At 40.7% G+C, this 20,406-nt stretch overlaps 1 protein-coding gene across 6 annotated transcripts in view; it reads right to left on the bottom strand.

Annotated features, from left to right (window-relative positions):
* atp11a (ATPase phospholipid transporting 11A) overlaps positions 1–20,406 on the bottom strand; it is a 147,880-nt gene that overhangs the window by 103,810 nt on the left and 23,664 nt on the right. For all 6 annotated transcript variants that reach the window (XM_072578122.1, XM_072578123.1, XM_072578125.1 and 3 more), the window contains exon 2: positions 4,445–4,567. In XM_072578122.1, coding sequence (XP_072434223.1) covers positions 4,445–4,567 — 123 coding nt within the window. The remainder of the gene's footprint in view (positions 1–4,444; positions 4,568–20,406) is intronic.

Raw genomic sequence — 20,406 nt, 5'->3', positions numbered from 1 at the left:
CCAATTGCCAAATAAATCTCTCAGCCAGAGGATGCTGCGTGAGCAAATTCTGACATTAAGTACAGTAGCACAAATTTGTTTGGCAGCCATAAAGACACAGATCAAATAGTTGAACAGTGCAGAAAATGGAACCAGTGAAGCATATTTTAAGAACAAAATCATTACAGAAACTTGAAAATTCATCCTTCAATGCTTAAAGAGGAAATGGTGCATTTGGCTCAAAAACTGCCCACGTGATCCTAGCTCAGTCCCATTTATTGATCATCCATAATGTCAGGATCTAAAAACATAGGATATCGAAGATATTTCCATTAAATTATAGAACCAGATGAATCAAGTACATAAGGTAACGTATTTGAAAAAAAGAGAAATTGATTGCATCATTATTTGAGATAAACAGAAACGTCACACAATTTAAACTGGACATAGGATCACAGCTAAATATCCAATTTAGCTGCTAATAACCAATAACAACAGGGATGTCAATTATGCTGAAATACCCAGGGGGCCAATATACCATATGTGCAAGTACTATAGAAGAAAATCACCAAGCATCATTCCTACAACTCTCAAACTACTTCCTGCAATTTTAGGTCAGATTGTGAAGAGACCGACTGCAGAAATAAAGATTCAGTAACCTGGCCATAAAATCTGCTCACTAGAATACAAGGATCTGGTTCATGAAATGGTTCATTCAAACATGTTTGGCAGAGTGGTCAGCATGCTCCTCAAACAGAACATTAATGTTGGAAATTTGTCACAAGTGTAACTTTCTGATAAGTAGTAGCTGATGACTGATGTCAAACTGAAATGTTTTTTCCCTAATAACACTGAATATTCAAAAAATGTAAAACAAATTACAGCAACACAGAAGCAAAACATCCTGGAAACCTGATAGAAAACAGAAAATGCTGGAATTGCTCAGCAAAGATCTCGCAACAACTGTGGAAGAACAACAAAGTTTAACAATCCAGATAAGGGAAGCTGCAAGTTAGTTAATGGAAACTGCTTATAGATGGCCACTAACTATCACTGTGTGGTTAGGTGTTACATACTATGAATAGGAAGCTCAGTTAGCACTTGTAACTTCGGTGCGCAAGATGAAAAGATGTACAAAAGTGAATAGTCTTTGCTGATAAGCAGGGTGGAGGATAAACAGCGAGAGGAAAAGCATTACTACATTTTGCCTCCAATCCTTGTGGTTTGCATTAGGAGCATATATTTAATCTTCCTCTAACAAAACTAGGTCAAGTAATTAACTAGATGAAATCTACACATCAAGTTGATTAAATGCATATTCTAATCAATTAAATAAATAAAACATATTTAGAGAAATGACAGGGCAAGTGGTGGCCTATGCCTGTGCAGTGTAGGAGTTTGTGGATAGTACGATGATCCCAAACAACCATACCTTCAAGTTTAACAGGTGTTTCAGTTGTAAACATCATGTGACAACAGTGAAGGAGGAAGGAGTTGCCTGGACACTACTCCATGAGGCACTCACATCCATTACATTCCACTTGTACAGATCTGGCTAATGCTCATGAAGAGAAAGGTTTGAGCGTGAGACAGGTAGCTACGGGGCATAAGAGAAGTGTTAGCTTTTCCCTCATCCAGTTAACAGGTACAAGGTCTATTCTATCTACTTATGACAGCACAGGCATAAGGCTGTATTAGTGAACTGAATATTGCAATGTGGTACAAGAAGCCATTCAAATACAGAGAGTAAGAAAGAATATGGCAGCAGTGGGGGACAGCATTATAAGGGCGATGGATACTGTTTGCTGCAGCCATGTCCAGAGTTCTGTAGGTTTTCTTGTCTGCTCAGTGATAGGGTTAAAGATATCCCTCTCAGCTGGAAATAAACTCGGAGTGCGAGGACAAGGATTCAGTTACCGTCATCCATTTAGGAACCAATTACATTGATACAACTGGGAAATCTGTTTGCTGACAGACATTGAGGAGTAAGGATCCAAATTAATAATTAGAACCTCTAAAGCTAATAATCCTTGGATCATTTCCTGAGCCATTTGGAAACTGGCACAAGGATAAACAGATCAGAATTGAATATATGGCTCAAAGAGTGGCATGGCAGATAGAGGTCTCAATCATGGCCTACTGGCTAATGAGGAAAATGAGAGTATTTCATTGGTACAGCTCCAAATGAATCAAATTGGGACAGTGTTACCCCTCATTGGGATCTGACGCTGGAACTGAAGCCTCGGAGTTGACAGAAAAGATAAAGATATTAAACATTCACAGAACTCCCCAATTTATCTGACTTTCAGACCAGTTGACAGAAAGAGCAAACCAGGTTCCAGTACTTATCAAGAACCATTGTTAATTACAAACAAATAGATTCTAATTACAGATAAACAATTATGAACCATTGAACGATAATTTGGTAAAACTCTCACACCCTCATAAACACACCCTTGACACAAGCAAAACAAAATGCTGTGGGAAGACTGGGAAAGTTATTCAGTAGTCCCCTTCTACAGGATTTGCTGAGATAATCTTTTGGCTGATCAGGACGTTGCTTCTCGATTTTCATTCTCTAGATACTTGCATTTGTTTGTAGTAGGCAGAGGTCAACTGATTCACACTTACAAAAGATCTTAGACTTATTAATTAAAAGTCACGGCCTGTAATAATTGACGAGAGGAAATTAAATGGCCATCTTTGGGCTTGAGGTGCTTTCTACTGCAGTGAAGAAAGAGCTCCAATCCTTCCAGAGGTCTGATGGTTTCTCCCTCAAACATTCACACCCACAATTTGTTCAGCTGACTGGGAGCCAACCACAGAGTCATTGGCAGGAGAAGGCCTTTGTCATCAATAACTAGTCACCATTTCACAGATTAATCTGTTACTTATTGCCAGCCAAATCTCAATTCCCACACAGCCCCATGGTTCCAGCTTGACTGCACCTAGATTCGCCCACTGCTTGAACCAGAGGCAATGTAAACAGCACTTACAATGAGTATCTGTCAACTTACTTTCAAAAAGTGCAGCACCAATTGAACAATCCTTACCTTTTAAACCAGACTTCTTCCCATTTCCACAATCAAACATACAGAAGATCTAAAAATTTTTACTAGAGTCTTGAAAAATATCATTCTTGTTTTGTGGGTTTAAAACTAAAAACAAGGAAACAGGCTTAAAGAGAGAAAATTATAATTCAACAAAAAAAAAAGGCCATAGACTGGTGTAGAAATTTAAGCATCAAAATGCTGATTGATGATTGGTGACAGGGATGAAGTTAAAAATGACCTACTTTATGAATAACCTCAAGTTTCAGAGAATATTCATAGAATTGCTGAAATTACAACAGTTTTCATCAGCAAAGTATTCTACAGCTTCACGTTTCCTCAAATTTTTCAAAATTAGAACTTGAGAATCACATGCTGCAAATTATTTATATTCCATGTCTTTTACATGTAATATGAAAGCTAGAAATCAGTCTTTGCCATTGTTTCAGCTCAAATCAGAGAGAGTCAAAAGAAAATTGCAAGAACAAGATCACGACTAAAGAAAAGTAAAAGTGACTGTGGGTTTTGACTTGCCATAAGGTTGACCAGAGGAAGAGTCAGTCACCCTGGTGTAACACCACATGCACAATACCAACATAGCAGTGGGTAACTGGGTGCCAAAAAACATGCTCAGGCTCTGACAACGTTCCTCCCATACATGCAGGAGGGACAAACTGAACAAGAATGTCAGGAAGTGAAGCAGCAAACAGGAGAGACAACAGAATCGAGAAGGGAAGTGGCGAGTAAAGAGGGTAAGTCAACACAAAGGTCACAGAGCGAGACAACGATCCAGAGAATTGGAAGTGGGAAACAAGCAAAAGGATTGGGGAGGGATATGATGAGTGAATCAGGAGTGGGAAGGCTGGGGCAGGAAGCGGTGAGTCAGTACTTAAACAGAGATGGACAGGTTCTGGATTGGTAAGGGGATCAAAGGTTATGGGAAGGAAGCAGGAGAATGGGGTTGACAAACATATGATTGAATGGCACAGCAGACTTGAGTAACCTAATTCCACTCCTACACTTTACGGTTGGGTGGGTCAGTGAAGACGAAGATCAGGAGTCAAAGAACAGGAGGGTCAGGTAGGAAGAGGGGAGTCAGGAGGGTCAACAAATAATGGATTGAGTTAGCAGGGTAGGCAAGCACACTTAGCAGAGTTGATGAGCAGGAGTGTTGAGTGGAAAGATACAGGTCAGGAGGGTTGCCACATGATGTGACTTAGCTAGATGCCCCCAGGCAATGGAGCACTGAAGCAGCAGTTTGATTTGAAGAAACTGAACATGTTCAGTAACCACGGCAAAACACAAACAATGGCAGCATTATTAAGAAAACAAAAATGCACAATAAGAATACACTATAAAATGGGTGCCATTTATATTAAATAGCTGAATGAATGGGAAAAAAAGGAAAACTTTACCTTTGAAGACACAATCCTATTATCGGGATAATTTTGTACAATGTAAGCATCTGTGCCTGGAGGGGGTTCACGATGTCCAATGTAAACTGTCCGACTATCCACCCAGTTCTCTTCTCCAACACACTAAATAGAAAGAGGGATAATTAATGTCTAAATCTGCACAAAAATTATTTTTGACTAGTTGAATATTTGCCAACTAACTCACTTGTCAACTAATTGGCAGTCATAGAGTCAGAAAGATGTACAGTACAGAAATAGACCCCTATGTCCAACTCGCCATCCCGATATCCTAAATTAATCCAGTCCTATTTGCTAGCATTTGGACCATATCTCTCTAAAACCTTCCTATTCGTATACTCATCCATCTGCCTTTTAAATATTACAAATAGGACTCAGTAAGATGCCTTCTCATGCAGTATAAATGTTGATTTTTCCCCTTAATTTGATACAAGTGCAAGGCAAAAAATTTCCACAAAATGTCTTTTCACAGCAATACTCAAATTCCGTTCTACTAAATACTACAAGTTTAGTGACTTGCTACAATCTATTCATCTGAAAGCTTTCTCAAGTTTCAAACTGTCCATTGAATATTTTGTAAGTTATAAAATAGTCAATGGAGAAAGTTTTAAAATTAACTACTTCAGTCGGGTGATTTGCTTTGATATTTTGCATTCACATGGCACTCAATGCTGACATATAGCCTGAAGAGACTCCATAGGCCGTGAAGTCACATGACACCAGGTAAACCAATCTTCCTTCTAATCTTCTCTCTGGCTGCTTGGGCCTCTGAGATTCATGCATGGCAGCAACTTCTGGAACCAGAACTCAATGCCATCAATGGTGGGCTGATGCAAATCACCATGTGCAGAAGCTGAAAAGGTTGTTGCATATGGAGCTTAGAAGAAATACTGGGTCAAACAAATGTAAGGAAACCTTCTTCTGGTTACTACATACCACTTCCCCACTTCAGCTGTGAATCACTACTGCTCAATACCGAATAGCATTTGGAAGAAGCAAGGAGGGTGGCAAGGGTGCAAAGTGTGCAGTTTTCAATGCCCACTACCAAGAGTGGCTTGGCAATAGCACTATTGATCAAACTGGTTGAGTCCTAAAGGTCATAGCTGCTAGACACAGTCTGTTGTAGGTGACGAAGGTACCAAAAAGAGAGAAAAACATACCTGACCTCCTCCTTACTAATCTGTTCACTGCAGATGTATCTGCCCATGACAGTATCAGTAAGAGCAGCCACCACACAGTCCTTGTGTAAACAAGGTCCTGCCTTCACAATTAGAATACATTACATGGATGTTGTGTGACATTATCACCATGCTGAATTAAGCTGACTTTGAATAGATCTAACAACTCAAGATTAGGCATTGGTGGGTTATCATCAGCAGCAGAATTGTACTCCAGCACAATCTGCAGTTTCATGGCCTGACATGTTCCTCATTCAACCCCTATTACCATCACGCCAGGGGATCAACACTGGTTCAATAAAGAGCGCAGGTGGGCATGCCAGGAGCAGCACCAGGCATGCCTAAACATGAGATGTCAACCTGGTACAACCAAACAGAACTACTTGCATGCCAAACAGCATAAGCAGCAAGTGATAGACAGAGCTAAGCTAACACATCAGATCAAAACTCTGCAGCCCTGCCACATCCAGTTGTGAATAGTGGTAGAAAATTAAACTCACTGGAAAAGGGGTTTGCACAATATCTCCATTTTCAATTTTGGAGGAGCACAGCACATCAGTGCTAAAGATAAAACTGAAGCATTCATGACAATCTTCAGACAGAAGTGCCGTGCATATGATCCATCTTGACCTCCTCCAGTAGCCCCCAGCATCACAGGTGCCAATTCCATTCACTCCACATCATATCGTGAAACAAGTGGAGGCACTGGATGCTGCAAACACTCAGGAGTAGTACTCAGTTGATAAATTAATGACCTTTCCTGTATCATAACGTCAGACTGGAATCTTCACTGACTACACAATGTTCAGCATCATTCATAACTCCTCAGATACTGAAATAGTACATGTCCAAATGCAGCAAGACCTGGACAATATTCAGGCTTGAGCTGAAAAGTAGAAAGTAACATTCATGCCACACAAATGCCAAGCAATGATTATCTTCAACAAAAAAAGAATCAAACCATCTCTTGACATTTAATGGTATTTCCATCACTGAATCTCCCATGATTAACATCCTGGGGGGAGGGGAGGGGTCACCATTGACCAGAAACTGAACAGAACTTGCCATTTATATATAGTGGTTACAAGAGCTGGTCAGAGGCTCGGAATCCTGCAGCAAGTAACTCACCTTCTGACTCCCCAAAGCCTGTTCACTATGTACAAGGCACAGGTCAGGAGCATGACGGAATATTCCCCACTTGTCTCATTGGGTATAGCTCCAACAACACTCAAGAAGCTTGACACCATTCAGGACAAAACAGCCCACTTGATTTGCACCACTTCACAAACATTCACTTTGTCCATCATCAATGCTCAGCAGCAGCAGTGTGTACCATTTTCACGGTGCACTGCAGAAATTCACCAAGGCTCCTTATGAGAAAGTGTATAAGGTATGAGGAGGTAGGAAAAAGAGTAAAGTTTAGAGTTGCTTGACAAAGGCTCAGCTAGCATGACATTGACCAGATTAGAACTTGCAGTAAACAATGAGATGTTGGAAGCAAGGGTAGTGGTTTAACAAGGTTAAGAACATCCATTGCATCATGCTGGTTAACGAGGTAAGGAACATCTATTGTGTAATGCCAGATGGCTTAATCTTTACTGTTGATGCTCGCTGATTGTATTGGTCACCCAAACAATATAGATGTTACTTTATTTGGATGCTGCTCCCTGTAAGTGACTATATAATTCCTTAAGAATCTGCTGTTCAAGAGAACACCGAGAACTCATGTCTTTGTGTACATGGGCAATTGCTGTCTCTCCAGGGCTCGGAATAAAGAAGAAGATAGAGACACAATATGGCTCTGAGTGTTTGCTTCGACTGATACGGAAATGGTATGACACTTAGACAGCAGGCTTGGCACACCCTCCTCAATCCTGAAGGGCTTATGCCCGAAACGTCGATTCTCCTGCTCCTTTGATGCTGCCTGACCTGCTGCGCTTTTCCAGCAACACATTTTTCAGCTCTGATCTCCAGCATCTGCAGTCCTCACTTTCTCCTCGACACTTAGACAGCACCTTTCAAAAATTCACAACCACTTCCATGGACAAGGGTAGTAGATACATGGGAACACCACCACCTGTAAGTTTCCCTCCAAAGCACTCACCATCTTGACTTGGAAATATACCACTGTTCCTTCCATGTCACTGGGTCAGAATCCTGGAACTCACTCCTGAATGACATTGTGGGTCTGCCTATAGGATATGGATTACAGCGGTTCAAGAAGTCCATCTTACCACTGCCTTCTCAACGCATTGTCAATGCCACAGAACATGGTGAAGGGTTTCCTTGATATGAAGATTGAATGTAATCTCATGTGCAGCAGTCACTTCTAACAGTACTGTTATGGACAGAGGCATCTGCAACAGGTATGTAGATATGGATGTGTTCAAATCAGTTTTCCTTCTTGGTGGGCCCCTCAATAACAGCCACAGATGCAGTCAGTCAATCCTAGTGATAACAAGTCACTTCATGTGATGGATATCGAACAGCTGATACCATGAGACTTCTTTGTGATGCCTCTGTAATTTTCTTTGTAACATTTTGTGGTTCACACACATGGGCTTCCACAACCATCGAGTTGTGCAACATCTTTCCATTTACATACAGGAAAAGCTGTGACAAGTCAAATTAGATCACATAAAACTCAGGCAAAGTTGTCAACTATTCCCTCCAGCAGAATAGGAAGTCAGATAGAAAAGGTCCCTGTGAGAGACTGAAGACTCAGAGTGATAACTCAGAGTAGCCAAACTCTTGCATGTTTGGCATGTGACCCCCACCTATCAAACATAGTATGTTCAAGCTAGAAGGCAAAATCAGAAGCAAGCTTGAAGCAAAGACTGCAACATGGTCTTGCCCACGTCCCACGCAGCAAGAAACCAGGCTGTTTAATGGGTGACTCTTTAATATTTAACAATGAAACATATAACAATAGAAAACAAAATGAGAAATATGTCACTGCTAGGATCTTTGCCAAAATGGATGGCATAGAAAAACTGCCATTCTTTGTAATATGAAAGCCTGAAAAGCTAGGCCTTTTTGCAACTGTCCATACACTACCCACACAGTCTATCAAAACTGCCTGCATGACCTGCAGCATTTTTTGAGACATGGGTCGGGAAAATGAATGTAATGTTTCATCTGGTTTAAAACAAAAGGATTACCATTTGAAGAATCTAAATGAATACCTGCCCACTTACCTGCTTGTTTCACTACAGCAATAGTGTACAGTACTGTAACCTTAGTTGTAAAATTAAAAGGAAGGTTTTCTCAGCTTTGTAGTTACAGACCACCAACAGGGTAGGGAAAAGCATCAAGGGAAATCTGCATAATTATAATAACATGGAGTTAAAACAGTGAGAGGGTGGAATGCACTCCAAGTGCCCTCATTTGTTTGACTATGTCACCTTGTCCTAAACTCCCCAACAATGGAAGGTGGCTCTACTGACCCTAATGGCTCTCCTTCCAAATCTAGTTTATGTAATTTCTCCCGATAATTTAACGTTTGAAACGCAAGTATCATTCTGGTAAATCTAAACTGCACATAGTTCAAGAGCAATCCTTCCAAAGGTATGGTGCCAAGCACTGCTCACAAGATTCCAAATGCAGTCTAACCAGTGTATTATACAAAATGTCTGAAGTTCTGTTTCCCTCCTCCTTTATTGCAGTTCTCTCAACATAAAAGTCAGCATGCCTTTAGCTTTTTAAATTAATTCCAGAAAGTGTTCATTATATTGTGACTCCTTCCACTGTCTCAAAGTGACAGAAGTATGCAGTTCAGTTGTCTGCTAGTCCAGTGAAAATACCTAATCAATGGTGAAAATACCTTGTGTTCTTGGGAGTTAATATTTTTGCCTGAATTTATCACCATAGCAACACAACCTAGATTATAAATAAATGCTAATGTCTTCCAGGCCCAGTCAGCAAAAATCTCAAGAAGTGGCAGTTTTAAAAATAAATTTTATGTTACCTTTTCAATGTCCATCAAAAACAGGCCTACAGCTAATCATAAATTCAAGAATTTTCATTTGAACTGGGGCCTGCCTTTCCCCTTTACAGGTGCTAAATATGCTGCATTTCAGCTTTGTGGTTAATAACCGATAACAACAAAGGCTGAACTTCCCAAGCCAGTGATGCAATGCAGTCTGGCTTCCAGCACTACCCCACCACAAACATTAACCAGAATAAAATCAATTCATACTGTGTTAGCATTCTTACGAAAGGCACCATTACTTCAAAGCCATAGAAAAAAGATCTGCCTCAATTCATACCAACTACTTTTTCATTGCCCATCATTGCAATCACTTCCTGTCACTGCCTCTATAAAAAGTATAAAACTAAGAAGAATGTACAAGGACAAAGCATGGTCCAGAAAGTTCAGTTATCATTAATCTGGTTAGAACTTATTTAACGGTACAAGATCACTTACGTCTCATCCTCAGTGTCAAGAGACCAGTGAAGCTCAACTTCACACAATCTATAGTTATAGCAGACAAGAAATTTGTGAATTGTTCCAGTTCACGGAGTCACTGCTTGGCTACAGCTGAATTTAACCTCATCGAATATCCTGAGCAGTGAACACTTATTATTCTGGCCACAGTACTGTAACTGCAGTTGAGTAGAAATTCACTTGATGCAAATGCTTTCGGATGTTTCACAGGCACAATGAAAAGAAAAACAAACTTGCATTTGTATAATGCTCTTCACGACCACTGGACATTTCCAAGTGTTTTACAGCCAAAAAGATACATTTTGAAATGGAGTTGTTGTAATGTGGTGCAACCAATCTGGAGGCAGCAAATAGCAATACTATAATGACCAAATAATCTGTCTCTTTTTGTGATAGTGTTGTCAATACTTGATTTTTTTTTTGCCCTCTCGACCTGCTGTTTGAGAAAAAGGACATTTGACTCATTGAGTCTGTGCTGTCTCCCTGTGAGAGCAATTCACCTAATGCCACACCTACATTTTTACTCTCCAAACGTTCTCTCTTCAGTGAATAATCCTAATTTACTTTTGTAAGATTTAATTGACCCTGTTACCACCACACTTTCAGGTAGTTCATTCCAATTTCTAAGCACTAACTGCCAGAAAATCTGTTTCTTCATTGTCATTGATTCTTGTGCAAATTATCTGACACTCCCTCTGGTTCACTATCCATTCACCAACGTTAACAGCTTCTCCCCATCTATTTTGTTCTGATCCCTTATGAATTTAAACACCTCTATTAAATTTCTTCTCAAAACACCCCAAAAAGAACAGCCTCAGCTTCTCACCTCTACCCAGGTAACTGAATGTCCTCATCATTAGAAATATTCTTGCAAATCTTTTCTATACTCTGCCTAACACCTTCATATCCTTCTGAAAGTGTGTTATCCAGAATTGGCCGCAAAATTCCAACTGAGGCCAAACCAGTGTTTTATACATACTTATTCAACATACCTGTATTTGTACACTTTGTACTTTTTTTTATAAACAGCAGCATACCATATGCTTTATTCATGATTCCTTTAACATGTCTATCATTGATTTATGTACATACACACCCAGATTCCTTGACTTTTGCACCTCTTTTGGAACTGTATCCTTTATTTTTTCTTTACACATTCTTTCAAATAAATCACTTCACAGATCTCTGCAAACAATTTCATTTGCTACTTGCCTACTGAACTGTCCACATTCGTTTAACATTTAACACTAACCTAACTTCACAGTTGAAGGTTCTGAGTGTTATCGTTCACCAGAAACTGAAGTGGATTAGTTGTATAAATACTGTGGCTACAACAAAAAAAATCAGAAGGTGGGAATTGTGTGATGAGTAACTCAGCTCTTGGCTAAAGCCTGTCCACAATCTATTAGGTACATACTTTCCACTTCCCTGGAGGAGTGCAGTTCCAATAACACTTAACAATTTTGATTTCACTCAGTACAAAATAAACTGCTTGAAGCATTCCCTCTATCAGCTACAACATTCATTCCTTTCATAATTAACTGACAACATTGACCCAAATAACATACTGCAGCAACAAAAACAGAAATTGCTGGAAAAGCTCAGCAGGTCTGGCAGTATCTTTGGAGACAAATCACAGGTAATGATGCAAAATGTTAACTCTGATTCATCTCCATCGATGCTGCCAGACCTGCCGAGTCTTTCAAGCAATTTCTGTTTTTGTGTCTGATTTATAGCATTCACAGTTCTTTCAGCTTTTATTGATATACTACAGCAACTTATGAAGGTTCCTTAAATGGTGCTTTTCAACTTAGCACCTTCTATCACTAGTAAAGATCAAAGCAGCAGATCCAAGGAAAAATCAGCAAGTTTTCTTCCAAGCCACACACCATCCTGACATGAAACTATATTGCTGCTCCTACAATGCTGCTTGGTCAAAATCGTAAATGTCCCTTCTTAACAGCATTTTAGGTGTGACGACATCACATCGACTGCAGCAATTGAACAAAGTGGCCAACTATCACCTTCTCAAGGACAATTAGAGATGGACAACAAACGTTGGCCTAGCCACTGTTGTTCACATCTCTTAATGAATAACGAAAACACAAGTTCACAACACTTCGAAGTTCTGCGCCATCTGCAAATTTTGAAATTATGTCCAAAGTTTTGGACATTGCTATAGATCAAGACCCCTTGGAAATCACATAATAAGCCTTTTTTGGATTAAAAAAAAACTGTTCCCTACTGTCAGTTCCTGACACTCCGCCAATTTCCTCTCCATGTTGATACTGTCCTGGAACCTAATGATTCTAGGGTGAGAATGCAACAACTGAGCCATGACTGACACAAGCTGCAGCCGCTCCAGACAATCATTTACAGTGACCTTCAGTTGAAAATACACTGCACACCTCGGTTGCGACATTCTGAAATGGCAATAAATATACAGAGACCTGCATACTGATGAAGTTTTGTCCATGTTAGCAAAATAAAGAAGGTAGAATTTTACGAACAGGTCAGAGCAGCTTGCAAGTTCGGAGGAGATTTTTAGCTCAGGCTGAGGTTCAGGTTGTAAGTTTACTTGCTGAGCTGGAAGGTTTGTTTTCCGACATTTCATCACGATGCTAAGTAACATTATCAGTAAGCTTCCAGTGAAGTGCTGGTGTTAAGTCCTGCTTTCTATGTATGTGTCTTGGTTTTCAGCCCCCTACCCTATCCATGCAACCCTTTATTCCCCATGGCTAATCCACCTAACCTAAACATCCCTGGACACAATGGACAATTTAGCATGGCCAATTCACCTAACATGCAGGAGGAAACTGGAGCACCCACAGAAACCCATGTAGACACATGGAGAACATACAAATTCCACACAGACAGTCACCCAATGCTGAAATTGAACCCAAGTCCCTGTGAGGCAGTAGTGCTAACTATTGAGCCACCGGACTACCCCAAAGTCTTGTGATCCAAGGACATTAGTCCAATTTCTTTCACGACTGTTAGGGAATTCAAATTCAATTATATAGATCTGAACTTTTAAAATAGTTGGAATTAGTAATTAAACTAACAGGCTGTAGCAAAAATGCATCTCACTCACAAATACCCTTCAATGAAGCAAATCAATGTGCCTACTGATTTGATCCATGTGACTCCAGACCCATAACAATGGAATTGGCAGATGATTGCCCTCTTAAATGGCCGAGCAAGTCATGTAGCTTTCATTGAATCATCACCACAAAGTAAAGAACAATATTGATTTTTATAACACTTTTACTTATGGGAGCTTTCTGTGCAAACTTAGCTGCCACATTTCCATGTTATAACTACAGCAAAGTCCTGTGTGAATCCAATGCAATGTTGCACAAGTAAATTGATTGCTAGGGAAACTTCAAAATGAGAGAGACTTAACAAGAAGCAGTAAACAGAGAGCTGACTATATTTCCCCTCTCAGCAGATAGTCATCCCTTGCAGAAATATCTGTTTCATCCTCCAGGAAAATGGAAGAGTAGGGGACAAAAAGTAAGTTTCAATTCTAGTGGAGTGCATTGGATGGGCTGATTGCAACATGCGAGCACTTGAACTCAGCCAGGCACACACAACGCAAAGGGCAAAGTAGAATAACCATCTCCTAGTTAGGTGCAGGGAAAGACCCTTTCTCTGAACCCAGTGTTGCAAACCAGTTAAAAAGTAAACACGATAACAAAGGGCTCGCTCTCACCCTGAATTCTGGAATTTAATCTCAGTTCAAAGGCATTAAAACCACAGAATCTTGAAAATCACCGTTCAAATATCAGCATCAGCTCTACCAGTGCAACCCAGGAATGGTTGCAATGTCAGAACAAATCAGAAACTGACCTTTTTTTAATTTCAAAAACATTTTGGATTGCCTTTTCTTGCTCATCTCTGTGTTTGCGTGCTGCTTTAGTATTTCTTATTATGCATAATCATGAATTAACTGAATCAAGCCTTGTAAAATTGGCTTCTTTTAAAGCACAAGTTCAGTTGGCTGTTGGGGAAAGATACCACAAGGGAAGAATGGGTGAATGAGATTGATCCAGTTTGCCCCATGTTACTTGGGATCTGAACAGTTTGGCGTATCTCATCTGCAACCATATTGAACTAGGGAATTCACCTGGGGTCTGATTTCAACAAAGCACAGAGTTCCCATACAAAGCAGCATTTCACTACTTTCAGTTCATTTATGACCTGCCCCGGAATAGGTGTGGCTGTTTGAGACATGAATTAATACTGCGCCAAAGAATGAGTAGCTCCTGAGAAGTGACAAGTTTATACTTAGCCCTCTTCTGTGTTGCAAACTATTGTTTAAAATAAAATTTGTTTGGGCGTTCACTTTTTCCTGCTGACTGCACACCTGGAATTATAACCGTCAGTACTAGTTCATATCTGGATCTAATGTCACAATGCAAACCCAGTGTACAGTCACTCAACCAGGTTAGCTGCACCATCCGCGACTGCACTTACACAACCTTTTGCACAAGCATTACCACAGTTTAACTTGGAGTTGTTTAAATTTGTGCGTCAATCAATTTAATTTGAAAAGATTATTCACTGGAATAGCCCACAGTGAATCATCTAGATAGCACCACAGCCATTTGGCACTGAAATCAGTTCTGCAGGCTCGATTCCCTTACAACAGCACAATATGAAGTTTATCAGTCAGAAGGATTAGAGCGAATACCAACACAAACAGCAGTTTTTTGGATAACCTCAAGTGCAATTCAAGTTTTGTATTTCTAAAGTTATGGGGGAGGTTGGGTGACATCTACAAAAAAAAAAGACAGATTAATAGAACGCCTCTAAAACCCTTGGTGTCCTACTTGACTCTTCTTCTGACTCCATCATCAAAGTTACTTTCACCTCCATAACATTGCCCACTCTGCCCTTGCTCATCTCCTGCTGAAATTCTCATGTATAATTTTGTCCTTGACTATTCCAACATCTTCCTTTTCTCATTTCAAAACTTTAGTTCATTCATAAAAATCTTTATTGCATACATCGTCACCAGTGCATTTCAATTCTACGTAGTTTTTACATTTGTAGAACAGACAAACCCAAGGCATCTCTTATTTAAACAAAACAATATTTGCATGCATTTGAGGCACTGGGAGGATCCGACAATTGAACGGACTCCTATTCTACTTCAGCAGAAAGACCTAAGACAGTGCTCTTTCCCTACTATGCCCTGGCTGCAGATTCATCAAGCTTTAGTGAGTCCCTCAGCACTGGCGCTAGGCCTCAGAATATGCCATGCTGCAACTCTCAGTCAATGTCAACTCCTTGCTCTGGTAGACCAGTAAGTTTCAGGCAAACCCCAAAGAGGGCCTTTCATCGCGTTGATAGTCCTCCAAGAGCAGATGGTATTTACCTCAGTGTGCATCCCAGGGAACGAATCATACAGCACAGAGTTCTGCGTCACGGAGTTGCTCAGGACAAACCTTAACAAAAAGCACCGCATCTCTCTCAAGATTTCCTTTGCAAAGGCACATTCCAGCAGGAAACGTGTGACAGTCTCGTGCCCACCACAGCTGTTTTAGCGCAGAGTGCAGTGGCACAGAGTCAGGCATACTTGGAGGATCTCAGAGATAGTACTCTTCTCACCACCAGACAAGCGATATCTTGGTGCTTGTTAGAATGTTCTCGTGATGATAAATTCTTGTAAATGACTGACAGCCTGCTCAGACAACAAGCCGACAGGATCCACCCTCTTCTTTTCCTCCAGGGTCTCAAGGACAATACATGCTGATCACTTCCTGATTGACTTGTGGTCAAAGGTGTTTCTCTTTGAAAGTTTATTCACGAAGGACAGATAGTACGGAATAGTCCAACTACAGACAGTACCATGGCATTGAGGCCAGTCTCATCCTCTGCAACACCAGGGACAAGTAGAACCTTAGCACGTAGTGATACCTGATGTTTGCATACCTAGGATCTACACACAGCCACACACAAAGCTAGCCATCAGAACGAGGATGACAATTGGTACATTCTTCCCCACTCCCTCTTATCGAGAGCTTTGTATATAGCACCCCTACAGCCGTGGTCCATCTTAGACCTCCAGCTGAAGTAGAAGAGAGTTTAGGTGAATGTAATGGTGCAGGTTCAAGGAATGGGCCAGACCTATGCCAGATACAACAATAGAGTGTACCTCATGCCTGTTGACTAGGTTTTACCTGCAATGGAGAGTGAATGGTTCTCCCAAAAGCCCAGTTTCTGCTTCACCTTAGTGATATCATCCTCCCAAGCTTTTGCGCATATCCCAGCCCCTCTGAGCCATATTCTCAGCACTTTCAGCTAATCTGGGGTGACAATGAAGGGAATAAGGATTAGTTGGCCCAGTTCCCAAAGAATGTGGCCCCTTCTTGTCTCAATTTATCTCGGCTCTCAAGGCCAGTTCGAACTGGTCACAGATGCTCATGAGTCTGCACACTGGCAGAGGATCAGAGCAGAAAACAGTGACATCATCCATGTACAGGGAGACTTTGACCTGCAAGCCCCCACTGCCTGGAATAGCCACTCCTCTCAGACTCACATCCTTCCTGATGGACTCAGCTATAGGCTCTAGACAACATATGAACATGGGTAGCCCTGCCTCACTCCGGATCTGATCGGAAAGCTTTCTAATTCCCACCTATTGATTGAGAACGCATTGTGCCCCCTACATAATGGGCTTAAATCATCTTAACTTTGCTACTCAAGTCAAGTCCTGTTTATACTTCAATCCTTTGTTTACTGATTTAGATTGGCTACAAGTCCTACAACTCCTCAATCTTAAAATTATTCTCTTTGTCCAAACTGTCTTTCCCAGCCCTCCTCCTTGTAATCTCCTCCTTCAAGAGCTCTGCACACCTCCAATTCTGACTTCTTGCACATCTTCCAATTTTAATTGCTCCACTACTGACAGATAAACCTTCAGCTACATGGGCGTCGAACTTTGTCCTTCATTCTCTATCTCTTAAAGCCCACGCTTTCACCACACATTAGGTCACTGTCATTTTATTTCCTTGTGGCTCAGTGTCAAATTTTGTCTGACAATGCTCCAATGAAGCACCTTGGGATATTTATTACAGTAAAAGTAAAGCATAAATGCAAGTTGTTGGTTGGCTAATCAATCTTCGTACCATCAAGTGAAGAATCGTGTGTATTACTTTTGTAAATTAAACATTCTGTATTAAAGTGAAATCTATTGTATAGCTGCTATTTTTGACAGTATAATTTTATTCCAAATCAACTTGATGTGCATCCAATAGCTTTAGTGGCCTTCTCTGCTGCTTGTGAAGACCAAACCCAATTAGAGTCATAGAATCATAGAGATGTACAGCATGGAAACAGACCCTTCAGTCCAACCCGTCCATGCCGACCAGATATCTCAACCCAATCTAGTCCCACCTGCCACCACCTGGCCCATATCCCTCCAAACCCTTCCTATTCATATACCCATCCAAATGCCTTTTAAATGTTACAATTGTACCAGCCTCCACCACTTCCTCTGGCAGCTCATTCCATACACATGCCACCTTCTGCGTGAAAAAGTTGCCCCGTAGGTCTCTTTTATATCTTTCCCCTCTCACCCTAAACCTATGTCCCCTCGTTCTGGACTCCCCGACTCCAGGGAAAATACTTTGTCTATTTATCCTATCCATGCCCCTCATAATTTTGGAAACCTCCAAGAGATCACCCCTTAGCCTCTGACGCTCCAGGGAAAACAACCCCAGCCTGTTCAGCCTCTCCCTGGAGCTCAAATCCTCCAACCCTGGCAACATCCTAGTAAATCTTTTCTGAACGCTTTCAAGTTTCACAACATCTTTCCGGTAGGAAGGAGACCAAAATTGCACGCAATATTCCAACAGCGGCCTAACCAATGTCCTGTACAGCCACAACATGACCTCCTGTACTCAATACTCTGACCAATAAAGGAAAGCATACCAAACACCTTCTTCACAATCCTATCTAGCTGCAACTCCACTTTCAAGGAGCTATGAACCTGCACTCCAAGGTCTCTTTGTTCAGCAACACTCCCTCGGACCTTACCATTAAGTGTATAAGTCCTGCTAAGATTTGCTTTCCCAAAATGCAGCACCTTGCATTTATCTGAATTAACTCCATCTGCCACTTCTCAGCCCATTGGCCCATCTGGTCATGATCTCATGTCAATTGGGAGTAACTGTAACCAGCTTCGGTAACACCATGTGACCAGACAAACAGTATGACTTTGGCTGTGGGAATAAGAAATATCTTACAGGAAAAATAAAATTTAAACAGAATATTTCTGGTTATTTGCATTTTAGAGCTGGCCTTGTTACTTCAACATCACATTTTATGTCGCAAAAGAAATTTATTTTATTTCTTCAGATCAACTCTGGATTCACTGTTTCAAGTAGCAAATGTTGCACAAAGGGAAATTAAAGTGCCGAGGTCTCAGCTACGTGTCAGGCTTTCTGCATGTCGCACACATGCCGCTTCTTAACATTAACTTGAGAACAAACAAAGAAAAAAAGGGCTCATCTATTATTTAAACTGGAACATGATGCAGCTACTGAGGGACAAGCACTCACTTAAATCAAAAGAAGAACAGCAATAAAACGCAAATTGCAGTTTGGCATCAAGAGCTGGGACAACTCTACCGACTACAATACTCGGTAATAGGTAAAGACTGCAGAGATGACATGTGAATGTTGGATAGAAGAGAGCTCAGACTCAAATCAATAACATCTGTTGCACATAGTAAATGAGTGGCACTTGTCTCGTCTCCATTTACCTCAGTGTTAAAATGCACTGATGATCAGCTTGAGGGAGGACTCCTCAGAGAACTGTTTTATAAGACAAGGACAGAGTCAGGTCTCCATGAACTATTATTCACAGTGCGTTTATTAAAATATAGATCAAGCAAAAAAAAAAGTCAAAGCATTCATAATTAAAATTATAATTTAATTATTTAAGAAGTATCATATCCAAGATTAACATGAAACTTGCAGTGAGCTCAAAGTTACATAAATCTATCACTGTGCAAGAACTGTTGAAATTATCACATGCCCATTTTGCATGACGAAAATAACTCAGAGCAGAGGTAGACCATTTGACCCTTCTACTCTCTCCCCACCCCCACCCTCCTCTAGCTTATCTCTCCACACTTCAGGCTCACTGCCTTTATTCCTGATGAAGGGCTTTTGCCCGAAACGTCGATTTCGCTGCTCGTTGGATGCTGCCTGAACTGCTGTGCTCTTCCAGCACCACTAATCCAGTATTTGACCCTTCAGGCATACTTCACTGTTCAATAAGATCATGGCTGATCCCATTGTGGCTTCAAACATACTTTCCCATTTGTCTCCTCGTCAGTGTCAACTTCCTATCTTACCTGGGCCTGAATATATTCAATGGTCTCTATTCCACAAAATAATGACTTGCCGAGGGAAGAACTTTTTCTTCATCTCAGTTTAAAAAGCGATCTCTAATTTTTATATGAGTTCCCTCATTGTAGGCTCCTCTAACTCCAGAACCCTCTTATCAACTATCTAGTGAGATAATTGCTGAAGGGGCCTACTCCTGCTCCTAATTCATCATCTTATTTGTTAATAACATATTTCCTTTCTATTCTTCCTGCCAGAGTGGAAAAGTTCACGTTTCCACAATATACTCAGCAAATCTTTGGCACTTGACTGATCTACATCCTATTACGAAATCATTATGTCCTCTTTGCAATTTAATTACTTGCCCACCTTTGTGTCAGAAGCAAACTTAATGACCATACATTGGGTCCTTTCATCCATGTCATTGATATCGATAGTTGAGGTCAAAGAGTAGGGCCTGGTATCAGTTCACTCGTAACTGTATATCCAATTCAAAAATGATCCAATTGTCCTAATTTTATATTTCCTGATGGATAACTAATCCTCTATTCATGCTAATTTATTACATCTAGAATCTTCAGAAAATCTACCAGTCTTCAGCATCATAGTGTCATGAATAGATATGCATAGGGAATAATATGGATCATTCACATTGCCCTAAGTCAGAGCTGGTGCATTTTTCCAATCTAATTGCCTCAGCCACTCCTCAGTCTTCAAATGGTTAACATCCAGGCTTGGGCATATAAGTGGCATGTAACATTTGCACTACACAAGTGTCAGGCAATGACCATTTCAAACAAGAGAGAATACAACTCATAACAAGGACAGCATATGCAACGGAAGACTATCACCGGCAAGTTCCTCTCCAAGGCATACCATTCTGCTTTGGAAATATATCCACCATTCCTTCATTGTTATGGAGTTGAAATTACAGAACTCCCATCTCCGGACTTTGAT

The sequence above is a fragment of the Chiloscyllium punctatum genome, chromosome 9 (genome assembly GCF_047496795.1).
Source record: "Chiloscyllium punctatum isolate Juve2018m chromosome 9, sChiPun1.3, whole genome shotgun sequence".
In the NCBI taxonomy this organism is placed as follows: domain Eukaryota; kingdom Metazoa; phylum Chordata; class Chondrichthyes; order Orectolobiformes; family Hemiscylliidae; genus Chiloscyllium; species Chiloscyllium punctatum.
The sequence above is the reverse complement of the archived record's forward strand: the minus strand, read 5'-3'. Positions and strand labels throughout refer to the sequence as shown.